This window comes from Diorhabda carinulata, chromosome 3 (genome assembly GCF_026250575.1).
Source record: "Diorhabda carinulata isolate Delta chromosome 3, icDioCari1.1, whole genome shotgun sequence".
NCBI classification, from domain to species: domain Eukaryota; kingdom Metazoa; phylum Arthropoda; class Insecta; order Coleoptera; family Chrysomelidae; genus Diorhabda; species Diorhabda carinulata.
The window spans coordinates 1,371,870-1,387,017 of NC_079462.1; the positions used below are offsets into that span (position 1 = coordinate 1,371,870).

General features: G+C 32.6%; 1 protein-coding gene across 9 annotated transcripts; it reads left to right on the forward strand.

Moving 5' to 3' along the window:
- The first annotated feature begins 1,380 nt into the window (after window positions 1–1,380).
- Window positions 1,381–14,492, forward strand: LOC130891943 (ATP-binding cassette subfamily C member 4-like). Of its 9 annotated transcripts, XM_057797043.1 has the most exons (29): window positions 1,381–1,579; window positions 1,755–2,000; window positions 2,081–2,288; window positions 2,341–2,566; window positions 3,821–4,093; window positions 4,146–4,474; window positions 4,519–4,977; window positions 5,036–7,098; window positions 7,350–7,851; window positions 7,929–8,024; window positions 8,090–8,185; window positions 8,251–8,346; window positions 8,412–8,507; window positions 8,573–8,668; window positions 8,734–8,829; window positions 8,895–8,990; window positions 9,056–9,151; window positions 9,217–9,312; window positions 9,378–9,473; window positions 9,539–9,634; window positions 9,700–9,795; window positions 9,861–9,956; window positions 11,060–11,210; window positions 11,270–11,376; window positions 11,468–11,591; window positions 11,649–11,825; window positions 11,886–12,013; window positions 12,065–12,310; window positions 14,011–14,492. In XM_057797043.1, the coding sequence occupies exons 1-29, from the start codon at window positions 1,503–1,505 to the stop codon at window positions 14,452–14,454; spliced, it is 7,008 nt and encodes a 2,335-aa protein (XP_057653026.1). In that variant the 5' UTR covers window positions 1,381–1,502; the 3' UTR covers window positions 14,455–14,492. The 9 variants fall into 9 exon arrangements, with proteins under 9 accessions (XP_057653026.1, XP_057653032.1, XP_057653034.1 ...); XM_057797045.1 differs by lacking the exon at window positions 8,412–8,507 and having other exon boundaries at window positions 1,458–1,579; XM_057797044.1 differs by lacking the exon at window positions 8,090–8,185 and having other exon boundaries at window positions 1,458–1,579.
- The last annotated feature ends 656 nt before the right edge of the window (window positions 14,493–15,148 follow it).

A 15,148-nucleotide genomic window follows, 5' to 3' on the forward strand; every position in this document is an offset into this window, starting at 1 on the left:
ATATGTAGAACCTTTTTTGTATATTTTTCCATGAACTTTATTTTTTGTTGAAAAATTTTTTCTCTAGGATCAATATTTTCGGAGATATTTACTATAATTGTTTTAACTCTGAAGGGGGCTGGAAAGTAAACGAAACTATTTATATGAGATCAAAAATTATATCAACAAATCACGTGATACATTCCGGAAGCATTAATTCATAACAAAATGGCGGAAATAATAAGTTAAAATCATTTGTTTAACTCGAGTTGAAAAACTTTATCAATATCAACTTTCCCTGTATTATATTCGAGATAAAGATCAGCTATAATATTAGTACTTAAAATCTTAAATCTTAAAAGAAATATATAAACAAAAAAAAACATTAATAAGTGAGTTAATGGTTTGGTATGTTATTTCTTAATCACCCCTGTATATTTCATAAAAAGTGCTTACAACAACTCGTACTTATAATATTACGTATTTAATTAGGTGTAAGAATCACAATCGTAGAAGCAATTTATGAATATTTATAAATAATCATTTTTAAACAAATTAGACACTAGCGCCGTCTATTGTTCAGTAGCCTTACTGTCATTATTTGGAGTGTGTTGTAAATAACTTTCCTAATACAAATGCATTTCAGTATATTCTGATAAAATTAAAAAAAAAACTTAATCCAATCTTTAATTTTACTACGTAAAATAATTTATCTTGAGAATTTTAACACAAATACACTGGCGCCATCTGTTTATAAATGCCCGAACTATCAGTATTTGGAATTGCAAATTTCTTATCCAATTTTCGAATAAATTTCGTTCAAAATATACCAAAAACCGACATGAATACGAATAATTATATATAAAAATGTTATATTTCAAAAATGTAATAGTTTTAGCCTATAAATTGATTTAATTCTAAAATAATTATTACGTACGCCATCTATAGTATAGTAGTGAAACCGTCTCGTTATAATTACAGATTAATAAAGCAAATGTCATTATTTTATTTATACTCCATAGTTCAGTAGATGGCAGCACTTTTATATCGATGTTAAAATCGGATTTTTTCGATATTATTATTTATAATAGTTTTTATTTTATTGTTATTTAAAGTCATAGTAACCTTTTTTTATTATTTAAATTATTGTATGCAAAAATTTTTAGAAAAAATAGAGTAGTTATGTTCTAATAGTAGTTTTTTGACAATATTTCCTTTCCTATTCATTTTACGAAAAAAACGTATATAAGCAAAATTAAAGTAGATGAAATTTCCTACAATTTATGTCCTCATAGTTTTTTCATAAAAATGAATATTTTCGATGTAAAATCGCCATATAAAACTTAATCTATTTACAGATTAAATTTTTTGTACCCCGCCACTGTCTGGTTTGTTTTGCGTGCCATATCTAACAAAAACTACGCCCTAATGGCATACACTATCTTTAACTAAACAAAATTTCTTAGTTCAAACAAATTAATTGGTAGATAATTCGTTATTAGACTAACAGTAGTTGTACGAAAATGGATACAGAAAAAGTTGAATCGAAAAATGAAAATCCAAAAAAAGACGCAGGTTTTATCAATAAACTATTTTTCGGGTAAGTTTTTTTCGTCAAAAAAAAATAAAAGGAATTCAAAAATGAATTTATATTAAGGTTCTTAGTAATAGAATAACCTACAGGGGATGTTCTAAACGTTTATGTTGGTATGACCTTGAAATGATTTTTTCGTACTTTTCGATGGACCCTGTATCATAGATTGATTCAATTTCAGATGGATGATATCGTTGATAAGAAAACGAAGAGAAATTAACCTAGAATTGCACGATTTTTATAATGTTTTCGACGAAGACGATTCGAAGGTATTGGGAAATCGTTTACAAAAAAACTGGAAATCGGAAATCGTCAAAAGTCAACAATCGAAAAGAAAACCCAGTTTATTGAAAGCTATCGTCAAAACTTTCCTATTCGAGGTTATGTTCTACGGAATTTTCTGGTTCTTTTCCAACGTTTTAATACGGTAACAACGACTTAATAATTCTCGTGCATTGTTGCCGGTTGTATTTCGTTTCGTGATAGTATACGTAAATTTTTTTTTAGATGTACTCAACCTTTGATCTTGGCGCGTCTCATTTCTTTATTTGGGGAAGAATTTAACGAAAAAAACACCGAAAAAATGTATTTTTACAGCACCATGTTGATAGTAACGTCAATTTTGACAGCTTTTATGTCAAATCATATCGAGCTCGGGCTGTCAGCGATCGGTATGAGGATTCGAATAGCGTGTAGTAGTTTGTTATATCGAAAAGTGAGTTATGCAACACCCTGTAGATGAAATGTATGATGAGGATGATTTTCAGATGATTAGATTGGATTTTAAATCGTTAGAAGTAGCGGCAGTCGATCGAGTTGTTGATTTACTATCGAATGACGTTAATCGATTCGATTTCGTGATTAACTCGATACATTCATTTTGGACTATCCCTGTACAAATTTTGGTTTTGACTTATTTCGTTTGGGAACAAGTGGGGTTTTCATGTTTGGCCGGCGTTGCGACCATGATAATCATTACTTTAACTTTACAAGGTATTTATAATATGTTTTAATAAGTTTTTTTGAAATAATTACAAAAAAATTGGGATTCGCCCTCAAATACACCCTGTAGTGACTATCGGATTACTAATTATATATTTTCGAGATGGTTGGTAATTGATATGAAATGAAACGTTTACAAAAAATTGGGAAATATAAGTTGAAATTCGTAAAAACATATTTTATTATGGAACACCCTGTATCTCAAGCGATTATTAATATTTTTTGTATGTAAATTTAGATATTTATACAACAATTCAATAGCTACATAACAAGTCATGTTTATTCTCTGCCATGTCCCCCATTTTGGGGTGAAAAATTATTTTAGATCCGTATTCTACATAAAAGATAAGTTAAGCCAGTGACTATCTGTGAGTATGAGCTCCGGAGAAGGTTTTATTTGATTTTTTACTTATTTGAAGGTTATTTAGCAACATTTATGGGTAAGCTTAATGCTAATAAGTTAAAGGGTTCTTCAGATGTCCCTCAGTTGTTCGAGGTTGATTCCAAGCTCTACTTAACGCATTCCAAGCTTCTACAGCCATTTTTTATATTCATTTTCTGTCATGTCCCCCCATATTTCGTGAAAAATAGTTTTAGATCCGTATTCTACATAAAAGATAAGTTAAGCCAGTGACTATCCGTGGGTATGAGCTCCGGGGAAGGTTTTATTTGTTGTTTTTTCACTTATTTCGAGGCTATTTAACAAGATTTATGAGTAAGCTAAGCTTAATGCTTATAATTTAAAGGGTTCTTAGGGTACCCTCAGTTGTTTGAGGCTCATTCCAAGCACTACTTAATGCATTTCAAGCTTCTACAGCCATCTTTTATAGTTATTCTCTGTCACATCGCCCATTTTTTGTGAAAAATAAGTGCAAATCCATATTCTACATAAAAGATAAGTTAAGCCAGTGACTATCTGTAGGTATAAGCTCCGGAGAAGGTGTTTATTTGTTGTTTTTTCACTTATTTCGAGGTTATTTAGCAAAATTTATGGGTGAGCTCAATGCTAATACATTAAAAGGTGCTTCAGGTACCCTCAGTTGTTCGAGGCTCATTCCAAGCACTACTTAACGCATTCCAAGCTTCTACAGCCATCTTTTATAGTTATTTTCTGTCACATCGCCCATTTTTTGTGAAAAATAAGTCCAAATCCGTATTCTACATAAAAGACAAGTTAAGCCAGTGACTATTTGTGGGTATCAGCTCTGCCAAGATGTTTATTTCTTTTTTTTTTCTTATTTCGAGGCTTTGTATCAAAACTTATGGGTAAGCTAAGATCGAAAATTTCGCAAAGAACCGATGAAAGATTGAAATTAATGACGGAAATAATATCGGGGATACAACTAATCAAGATAAACGGTTGGGAAAAACGTTTCGAAGCGCTGGTGGACTGCGCAAGAAAGAAGGAAATGATCGCGATCACTGCCGCGTCATATTTGAGAGGGGTAGTTTCCAGCTGTTTCGTTTTTCTAGAAAAAACGGCTCTGGCTCTAACCGTCATATGTTACGTTGGCTCAGGTGAGTAACAGCTTTGGGAATGGAATGTACTCTACGGGAAAACATTTCTCAGGCCACCGAATAACCGCGGAAAAAGTATTTTCCATTGCTCAAGCGTACGGTATTCTCCACATATCTTTGTCAGTTCTGCTCCCCGAGGCGATGACCCGCCGTTCCGAAACGTCGACATCCGTCGAACGTCTCCGAGATTTTTTGCTTCTGGACGAAAAACCCCACGGCGCCATCGAACCAATGATCAAAACCGGGATCATCGTGACCGAAGTAGACGCGTCGTGGACTAACCAAACCAAGACTCTGACGGATCTATCCGTACAAATCCCACGGGGGTGTCTGTGCGCCGTAATAGGCCCGACCGGTGCTGGAAAATCTTCTCTATTACACGTAAGTGCGAAAATACGTTGGCGGTTCCAATAAAGTCCCAGTAGCTTCTTCTAGGGGAGCTGGCCGCCAAATCGGGAAGGATCCAATTGGGGGGACACGTATCGTATTGCTCCCAAGAAGCTTGGTTGTCGAATTCGACGGTTCGCGGCAACATTACGTTCGGAAATCCATACGACGAACGTTGCTACGATAAAATCGTCAAAGTTTGCGACCTGGGGGTGGATTTCGAACGTCTACCTCGAGGGGATCGAACAGTTTGCGACGAACGAGGAGGAGTGTCTTTGAGCGGAGGACAACGCGCGAAGATCCATTTAGCTAGAGCCGTTTACAAACAAGCGGATATCTACTTATTGGACGATCCTCTATCGGCCGTTGATGCTCGAGTTGGAAAATTGTTGTTCGAAGAATGTATTTTGAAATATTTGAAAGGGAAAACGAGAATTTTAGTGACGCGTCAACTGGAACATTTGAAGGCGGCCGATTTCGTCGTGGTGCTTAACGAAGTAAGACGTTTACAACAACATTTAAATCGCCACCCTGTATATAATCATATTTTCGTAGGGAAAAATCGAAGCGACGGGAACTTTCCGAGAACTATGCAAAAGTAAAATAGATTTCACTGAAATGTTAGTTAAAAAAAACGCAAAGTCGGAAAAATATGAAAAACCAACGGAAATTGAAGTTACTACTAACTTTCCAAGCAACAAAAATTTTATATCTAAGAGTAAAAATAAATATTACCACGGAAAATCTCGTTTAAAACCATATAATGGTGAAGATGTCGTAAATAATGGCGGTGTTAATGAGGCTGATATCGTAAAAAATAAGAAAGATGTCGTAAAACATGTAGAAGATGTAGTAAATAACGGTAACATTGTAAAATATAAGGCAGATATCGTAAAACATGAAAATGACGCTGTAAAACGAAAGGAAGATGTAGTAAAACAAAAGGAAGATGTAGTAAAACATGTAGAAGATGTAGTAAATAACGGTAACATTGTAAAATATAAGGCAGATATCGTAAAACATGAAAACGACGCTGTAAAACGAAAGGAAGATGTAGTAAAACAAAAGGAAGATGTAGTAAATAACGGTAACATTGTAAAATATAAGGCAGATATCGTAAAACATGAAAATGACGCTGTAAAACGAAAGGAAGATGTAGTAAAACAAAAGGAAGATGTAGTAAAACATGTAGAAGATGTAGTAAATAACGGTAACATTGTAAAATATAAGGCAGATATCGTAAAACATGAAAACGACGCTGTAAAACGAAAGGAAGATGTAGTAAAACAAAAGGAAGATGTAGTAAATAACGGTAACATTGTAAAATATAAGGCAGATATCGTAAAACATGAAAATGACGCTGTAAAACGAAAGGAAGATGTAGTAAAACAAAAGGAAGATGTAGTAAAACATGTAGAAGATGTAGTAAATAACGGTAACATTGTAAAATATAAGGCAGATATCGTAAAACATGAAAACGACGCTGTAAAACGAAAGGAAGATGTAGTAAAACAAAAGGAAGATGTAGTAAATAACGGTATCATAGTAAAATATAAGGCAGATATCGTAAAACATAGAGAAGATATCGTAAAACATAGAGAAGATATTGTAAAACATGAAAACGACATCGTAAAACAAAAGGAAGATGTAGTAAATAACGGTAACATAGTAAAATATAAGGCAGATATTGTAAAACATAGAGAAGATATCGTAAAACATGAAAACGACATCGTAAAACAAAAGGAAGATGTAGTAAATAACGGTAATATGGTAAAATATAAGGCAGATATCGTAAAACATAAAATAGACGTCGTAAATAAGAGTAACATGGGAAAAGACAAAGCAGATTTGGTAAAACATAGAGAAGATATCGTAAAACATAAAAACGACATCGTAAAACAAAAGGAAGTTATAGTAAATAACGGTAACGTGGTAAAAGATAAAGCAGATATCGTAAAACATAGAGAAGATATCGTAAAACATAGAGAAGATATCGTAAAACATAAAAACGACATCGTAAAACAAAAGGAAGTTGTAGTAAATAACGGTAATATGGTAGAAGATAAGGCAGATATCGTAAAACATGAGGAAGATATCGTAAAATGTAAGGAAGATGTAGAAAATAGCAATGATATAGTAGAAGATAAGGCCGATAAGGTAAAACATAAGGAAGATATCGTAAAAAATAAGGAAGATATGGCAAATAACGGTAATATAATAAAAGATAAGGCAGATATTGTAAAATATGAGGAAGATGTCGTAGAAGATAAGGAAGATATCGTAAAAAATAAGGAAGATGTGGCAAATAATGGTAATATAAAAAAAGATAAGGCAGATGTTGTAAAATATGAGGAAGATATCGTAGAAGATAAGGAAGATATCGTAAAAAATAAGAAAGATATGGCAAATAATGGTAATATAATGAAAGATAACAATGATATAGTGAATAATGATGAAGATGGTCTCCTAAATGATTATAATAAAAATAAAGGCAAGAATTATCTACTTAAAAAGTACGTTTTAGCTGCTAAGCGTGTTGAAATCGCCATTGTTACTTTACTCCTGTTCTTATTGACGCAAATATTAAGCTCAGGTGTGGATCTGTGGGTTACATTCTGGTAAGTACCGACAGATTATTTTTTATGATGAATTCAAGCGATTTTAATGATTTTTCACCATATATTTCGAATTTTTTCGTCTTGTTTACGTGTATTTAACCATAATTTCTGATCGTACATTCACATATTATTTGAAAAAATCAAAAATTATGAAAAAAATTCTATTTATATTAGCGGCGGAGTAGAATATAGACCAGTTTCGGTGTTTTCGAACCTCATCAGCACGGCTAAATATGAATTTCGTGTTTAAGGACGTCGCAAGAGGAGCTAAGACATCAAAATACATCGATAACGTTGAACGTATCTTCCTCGATGTCCCGTTACCATCCCGAAGAATACGCGGTGCGAGTTTTTTACGTGAACGGCAAACATTCGATGGGCAAATACGGTTACAGCTACCAAGAAACGATTCCGGTGTTAAAAACAACCGCGTCTCGTGCATCAGACGGTGTTTTCGATACGGTGGAAATAAACGGGGTGGCGCACAATTTAGTCAAGACTAATTTAGCCGCGATTCTGTACGCTCTTCTGATGATTATGGTCATCGTGTTAACTTTGGTTAGATCGTGGTTGTTCTTCAAAGTTTGTATGATGTCATCGGTGAATATGCACAAGGAGATGTTCGATTCTCTGATGGAAGCTCCCTTGGAATTTTTCGATACCGATTTTAGCGTAAAAACCATCGACGAATCTTCCAAAGATACTGGGTCTACAAAAGAGGTTATGTCCAAAGTTTCTATGACATCTCAACAGGTAAGATTGTATATTGAGGTTTTGTATCGAAATCGCGTCAATTTCCATTGTTGCCACATATTTTTTTTGCCCTTTAGACGACTTTTAGCAACAGCAGTAAACCTGGTAGTTTTTCCAAAGAATCTGGGTCTTTTAATGGGGTTTTGTCCAAGGTTTCGATGGGTTCACAACAGGTGGGTTTATAAAGTGTAAGTTAATTGATTTTCCATTGTTGCCACATATTTTTTTTGCCCTTTAGACGACTTTTAGCAACAGCAGAAACCCTGGTAGTTCTTCAATAGAAACTGGGTCTTTTAATGGGGTTTTGTCCAAGGTTTCGATGGGTTCACCACAGGTGGGTTTATAAAATGTAAGTCAAGTGATTTTCCAGTGTTGCCACATATTTTTTTTGCCCTTTAGACGACTTTTAGCAACAGCAGTAAACCTGGTAGGTTTTCAAAAGAAACTGGGTCTTTTAATGGGGTTTTGTCCAAGGTTTCGATGGGTTCACAACAGGTGGGTTTATAAAGTCTAAGTTAAGTGATTTTCCATTGTTGCCACATATTTTTTTTGCCCTTTAGACGACTTTTAGCAACAGCAGAAACCCTGGTAGTTCTTCAATAGAAACTGGGTCTTTTAATGGGGTTTTGTCCAAGGTTTCGATGGGTTCTCAACAGGTAAGTTTATAAAGTCTAAGTTAAGTGATTTTCCAGTGTTGCCACATATTTTTTTCGCCCTTTAGACGACTTTTAGCAACAGCAGTAAACCTGGTAGGTTTTCAAAAGAAACTGGGTCTTTTAATGGGGTTTTGTCCAAGGTTTCGATGGGTTCACAACAGGTGGGTTTATAAAGTGTAATTTAAGTGATTTTCCATTGTTGCCACATATTTTTTTTGCCCTTTAGACGACTTTTAGCAACAGCAGTAAACCTGGTAGGTTTTCAAAAGAATCTGGGTCTTTTAATGGGGTTTTGTCCAAGGTTTCGATGGGTTCTCAACAGGTAAGTTTATAAAGTCTAAGTTAAGTGATTTTCCAGTGTTGCCACATATTTTTTTTGCCCTTTAGACGACTTTTAGCAACAGCAGTAAACCTGGTAGGTTTTCAAAAGAAACTGGGTCTTTTAATGGGGTTTTGTCCAAGGTTTCGATGGGTTCACAACAGGTGGGTTTATAAAGTGTAATTTAAGTGATTTTCCATTGTTGCCACATATTTTTTTTGCCCTTTAGACGACTTTTAGCAACAGCAGTAAACCTGGTAGGTTTTCAAAAGAATCTGGGTCTTTTAATGGGGTTTTGTCCAAGGTTTCGATGGGTTCTCAACAGGTAAGTTTATAAAGTCTAAGTTAAGTGATTTTCCAGTGTTGCCACATATTTTTTTTGCCCTTTAGACGACTTTTAGCAACAGCAGTAAACCTGGTAGGTTTTCAAAAGAAACTGGGTCTTTTAATGGGGTTTTGTCCAAGGTTTCGATGGGTTCACAACAGGTGGGTTTATAAAGTGTAATTTAAGTGATTTTCCATTGTTGCCACATATTTTTTTTGCCCTTTAGACGACTTTTAGCAACAGCAGTAAACCTGGTAGGTTTTCAAAAGAAACTGGGTCTTTTAATGGGGTTTTGTCCAAGGTTTCGATGGGTTCTCAACAGGTAAGTTTATAAAGTCTAAGTTAAGTGATTTTCCAGTGTTGCCACATATTTTTTTTGCCCTTTAGACGACTTTTAGCAACAGCAGTAAACCTGGTAGGTTTTCAAAAGAAACTGGGTCTTTTAATGGGGTTTTGTCCAAGGTTTCGATGGGTTCTCAACAGGTAAGTTTATAAAGTCTAAGTTAAGTGATTTTCCAGTGTTGCCACATATTTTTTTTGCCCTTTAGACGACTTTTAGCAACAGCAGTAAACCTGGTAGGTTTTCAAAAGAAACTGGGTCTTTTAATGGGGTTTTGTCCAAGGTTTCGATGGGTTCACAACAGGTGGGTTTATAAAGTGTAAGTTAATTGATTTTCCAGTGTTGTCACGTATTTTTTTCACTTCACAGATTAGTAATAAGAGCGAAGAAATACTCAATAGATTCTCCAAAGATACCGGATCTGTTGATGAAGTTTTACCTAGAGTTTTGATGGATTCAATACAAGTAAGCGTATTTGGTTTAGTTTCATGACAATTTTGATCTCGAATGATAACTAGAAGTGTGAACGTCATCAGACAATCATCTTATTCTCTAAAATTATTTTTAGTTAATCGATTCGATGTTTTCGATTGTTAAAAAACGTTTTAGTTTGAAATGCGATTGGTTTTCATGCACAATTGCCGATTTTACACGATTTTCACGAGATTCAAAGTTTTGCCTCTTTCGATTTCATCGATTTATGGCAGGATAATTCTACAATATTTAACAATAAGTATCATAAACTGTTATTTATAACGCTACTATTCATAGTAAATTGTCCCAACTCTACAATATTTGACAGGAAATATCTTAAAGGTTATGTAACTGTTATTTATAACGCTACTATTCATAGTAAATTGTCCCAACTCTACAATATTTGACAGGAAATATCTTAAAGGTTATGTAACTGTTATTTATAACGCAATTAATCATAGTAAATTGTCCCAACTCTACAATATTTGACAGGAAATATCTTAAAGGTTATGTAACTGTTATTTATAACGCAATTAATCATAGTAAATTGTCCCAACTCTACAATATTTGACAGGAAATATCTTAAAGGTTATGTAACTGTTATTTATAACGCTACTATTCATAGTAAATTGTCCCAACTCTACAATATTTGACAGGAAATATCTTAAAGGTTATGTAACTGTTATTTATAACGCAATTAATCATAGTAAATTGTCCCAACTCTACAATATTTGACAGGAAATATCTTAAAGGTTATGTAACTGTTATTTATAACGCTACTATTCATAGTAAATTGTCCCAACTCTACAATATTTGACAGGAAATATCTTAAAGGTTATGTAACTGTTATTTATAACGCTACTATTCATAGTAAATTGTCCCAACTCTACTATATTTGACAGGAAATATGCAAAAAAAAATTCATATCAAGTTTAAAGTGTGAAATTCCCACGACTAATTAGTTATTTATGACAGTATCTACCTCGTTTTAAACAATATTGAAATTAATAATACAGAAAATAATTCGAACATCTGATATTACTGATAATTAATACATACGCGACATTTTTATGACATATGACGTTCTATTGTAGGTTATGTTAACTTTGGGAGGAATTTTCGTCAATCTATTATATTCCAACCCTTATTACATTGTTGCTACGCTTCTACTGGGAACTGTTTTTGTAAAATTCGGAAATTTATATACGTCCACCGCCGAAATATTTAAACGTCTAGAAAAAAAAAGTAAGAAATTCTCGTATATTCCGATATCGAAAAATTCGATTGTTTTTCACGTATTCCAGCAAAATCCCCCATGATTTCCCACATAACCTCTTCCATTAATGGGATCGTTACCATAAGAGCCTCAAAAGCAGAATCTATGCTAACAGATAAATTCGACGTACATCAAGTTAGTATACAGTGTGTTAAATTCTACATTTATATCATTTTAATGCGTTTTATATTCAAACTCGGTATTTTTGACGATTTTTTTTTCAAAGAACCTCCATACATCTGCTTCGTATTTGAAGATATCGAGCGTTTCCGCTTTCGGACTTTGGCTCGACCTAATTTGCGTCATACAACTCACAGTCATCATTTTGAGTTTCCTGATATTACATAAATGTGAGTATCGAAATTCGGGGAACTATTCGAACGGCCCTCGTATGATTTTTATTGCAGATACGGATGTCAACGGAAGCTTGGTGGGTCTGGCGATTTCTCAATCGATGATTTTGGGGGCGGCGTTGCGATACGGCTTAAATCGAACAGCTGAAGCTAAAAATCGATTAACGAGTGTCGAAAAGGTCCTCCAGTACACCGAAATCAAAAACGAAAAACCGTCCGAAACCGAAAAAGGTGAAATAAATCATTAGAATCGATAAGAAAGATTTTAAATGATTTATTATTTTTTTTAAGAATTTTTTCCTCCCGAATCCTGGCCTGGAAAAGGGAAAATTGAATTTAGAAACATATTTTTGAAATGTTCGGATGACGATTTGGGGGTGTTACGGAATATCAACTTTACGATATTACCAGGGGAGAAGGTAATGTTCCCCCCGTATGTGAATAACAATTGAAATGATAATTTGTTGCAGATCGGTATTGTCGGACGAACCGGAGCGGGTAAAACCTCCTTAATATCAGTTTTATTTCGATTGGTTCGTTTCGACGGTTCCGTTTTAATAGATGACGTCGATACCAAACAAATCGGACGGGAATTTATAAGAAAAAAAATTTCTATCATACCCCGAGAACCTATTTTATTTTCGTCGACGATAAGATATAATTTGGACCCTTATAACGAATATAACGATGAGGAAATGTGGAAAGCACTCGAACAGGTGAGTAAACTGAATAAAAAAAAAACAAAAATCGAAGATATTTCATCGAAAATAACTATTTGTACCATAAATATTTAAGTAACTGTTATTTATAACGCTACTATTCATAATAGAATGTCCCAACTCTACAATATTTGACAAAAAGTATCATAAAAATCATGTAACTGTTATTTATAACGCAATTATTCATAGTAGAATGTCCCAACTCTACAATATTTGACAGAAAGTATCATAAAAATCATGTAACTGTTATTTATAACGCAATTATTCATAGTAGAATGTCCCAACTCTACAATATTTGACAGAAAGTATCATAAAAATCATGTAACTGTTATTTATAACGCAATTATTCATAGTAGAATGTCCCAACTCTACAATATTTGACAGAAAGTATCATAAAAATCATGTAACTGTTATTTATAACGCTACTATTCATTGTAGAATATCCCAACTCTATAATATTTGACAGAAAGTATCATAAAAATTATGTAACTGTTATTTATAACGCAATTAATCATAGTAGAATGTCCCAACTCTACAATATTTGACAGGAAATATCATAAAAATCATTTAACTGTTATTTATAACGCAAACATTCATAGTAGAATGTCCCAACTCTATAATATTTGACAGAAAGTATCATAAAAATTATGTAACTGTTATTTATAACGCAATTAATCATAGTAGAATGTCCCAACTCTACAATATTTGACAGGAAATATCATAAAAATCATTTAACTGTTATTTATAACGCAAACATTCATAGTAGAATGTCCCAACTCTACAATATTTGACAGAAAGTATCATAAAAATCATGTAACTGTTATTTATAACACAATTATTCATAGTAGAATGTCCCAACTCTACAATATTTGACAGAAAGTATCATAAAAATCATGTAACTGTTATTTATAACGCAATTATTCATAGTAGAATGTCCCAACTCTACAATATTTGACAGGAAATATCTTAAAGGTTATGTAACTGTTACTTATAACGCAAACATTCATAATAGAATGTCCCAACTCTACAATATTTGACAGAAAGTATCATAAAAATCATGTAACTGTTATTTATAACGCAAACATTCATAATAGATTGTCCCAACTCTACAATATTTGACAGAAAGTATCATAAAAATCATGTAACTGTTATTTATAAAGCAATTATTCATAGCAGAATGTCCCAACTCTACAATATTTGACAGAAAGTATCATAAAAATCATGTAACTGTTATTTATAACACAATTATTCATAGTAGAATGTCCCAACTCTACAATATTTGACAGAAAGTATCATAAAAATCATGTAACTGTTATTTATAACGCAATTATTCATAGTAGAATGTCCCAACTCTACAATATTTGACAGGAAATATCATAAAAATCATGTAACTGTTATTTATAACGCAAACATTCATAATAGAATGTCCCAACTCTACAATATTTGACAGAAAGTATCATAAATATCATGTAACTGTTATTTATAACGCAAACATTCATAGTAGAATGTCCCAATTCTACAATATTTGACAGGAAATATCTTAAAGATTATGTCACTGTTATTTATAACACAATTATTCATAGTAGAATGTCCCAACTCTACAATATTTGACAGAAAGTATCATAAAAATCATGTAACTGTTATTTATAACGCAACTAATCATAGTATATTGTCCCATCTCTACAATATGTTTCCAGGTCGAATTGAGTAATTGCGTAAGCTCTTTGGATCTTAAAGTTTCCGATGATGGAAGTAACTTTAATTTAGGACAGAAGCAGTTGATCTATTTAGCCAGAGCTTTATTGAGAAACAACAAAATTTTGATTCTGGACGAAGCTACTGCTAATGTCGATCACAGAACCGACGCTTTAATACAAGCTACTATACGCAACCGATTCAAAAATTGTACAGTCATAACTATAGCTCATAGATTAAACACCATCATGGAATATAATAAAGTAATGGTAATGAGTGATGGTAAATTGGTCGAAATCGGTCATCCTCATCATTTGTTAGATAACAATAAAGGACATTTTCATAAATTGGTTTTGGAAACGGGTCCGGAAATGTCGTCCAAGTTAAAGGAAGTTGCTATGATGACTTATTATGAAGATTATACACATTGTTTTTATATTAAGTGATTTTACTGTTTTAATCATTAAATAAATAATTAGAAATACAATTGTTTTTATATAGTTTTCTACGAAACTGTTATTTTTAATTACAGCCACCTCTACATATAATTTTCAATATAATTGTTTTTATAATAACGTTACGACAAATATATATATATATATATATATAAAATATGCTATTGTACATATTTATGAATAATGTAACAATAATAAATAAACTGTATAAAAAATTCTTATTTCGAATTAATTTTTTACTTTATATTTAAAACCGTTATGCAGATATCGTTCCCACCTCTACATATAATTTCTAGTATCTCATTATTACAGTTTACTGTGATATGAAAAAGTAAATGACAGTTTGGGTTCGTAAGTAAAAGTATAGATGGCGCGATTATCGGTAATAATTTTACCGATATCAATATATATAAATATTTATTATTTCAATGAACTATTTCATTAAAAAAAGTTTTTTAAAGTAAAAATGTGTACTATTGACATAAAAAATATCAAAACAATCAGCTTTTTTAACCTCACTCATTTTTTGCTAATCATCAATATTTGCTAAAAAAATACGAAACTAATGATGAAAAAGTTGATAATAATGTTTCTTTTCGTATTTTCTTTATCGTACTTGTTATTTTTAGCATAATTAACATATTTAAATAATGTATATTTGAGGACGTTTACGAGTAATATTTTT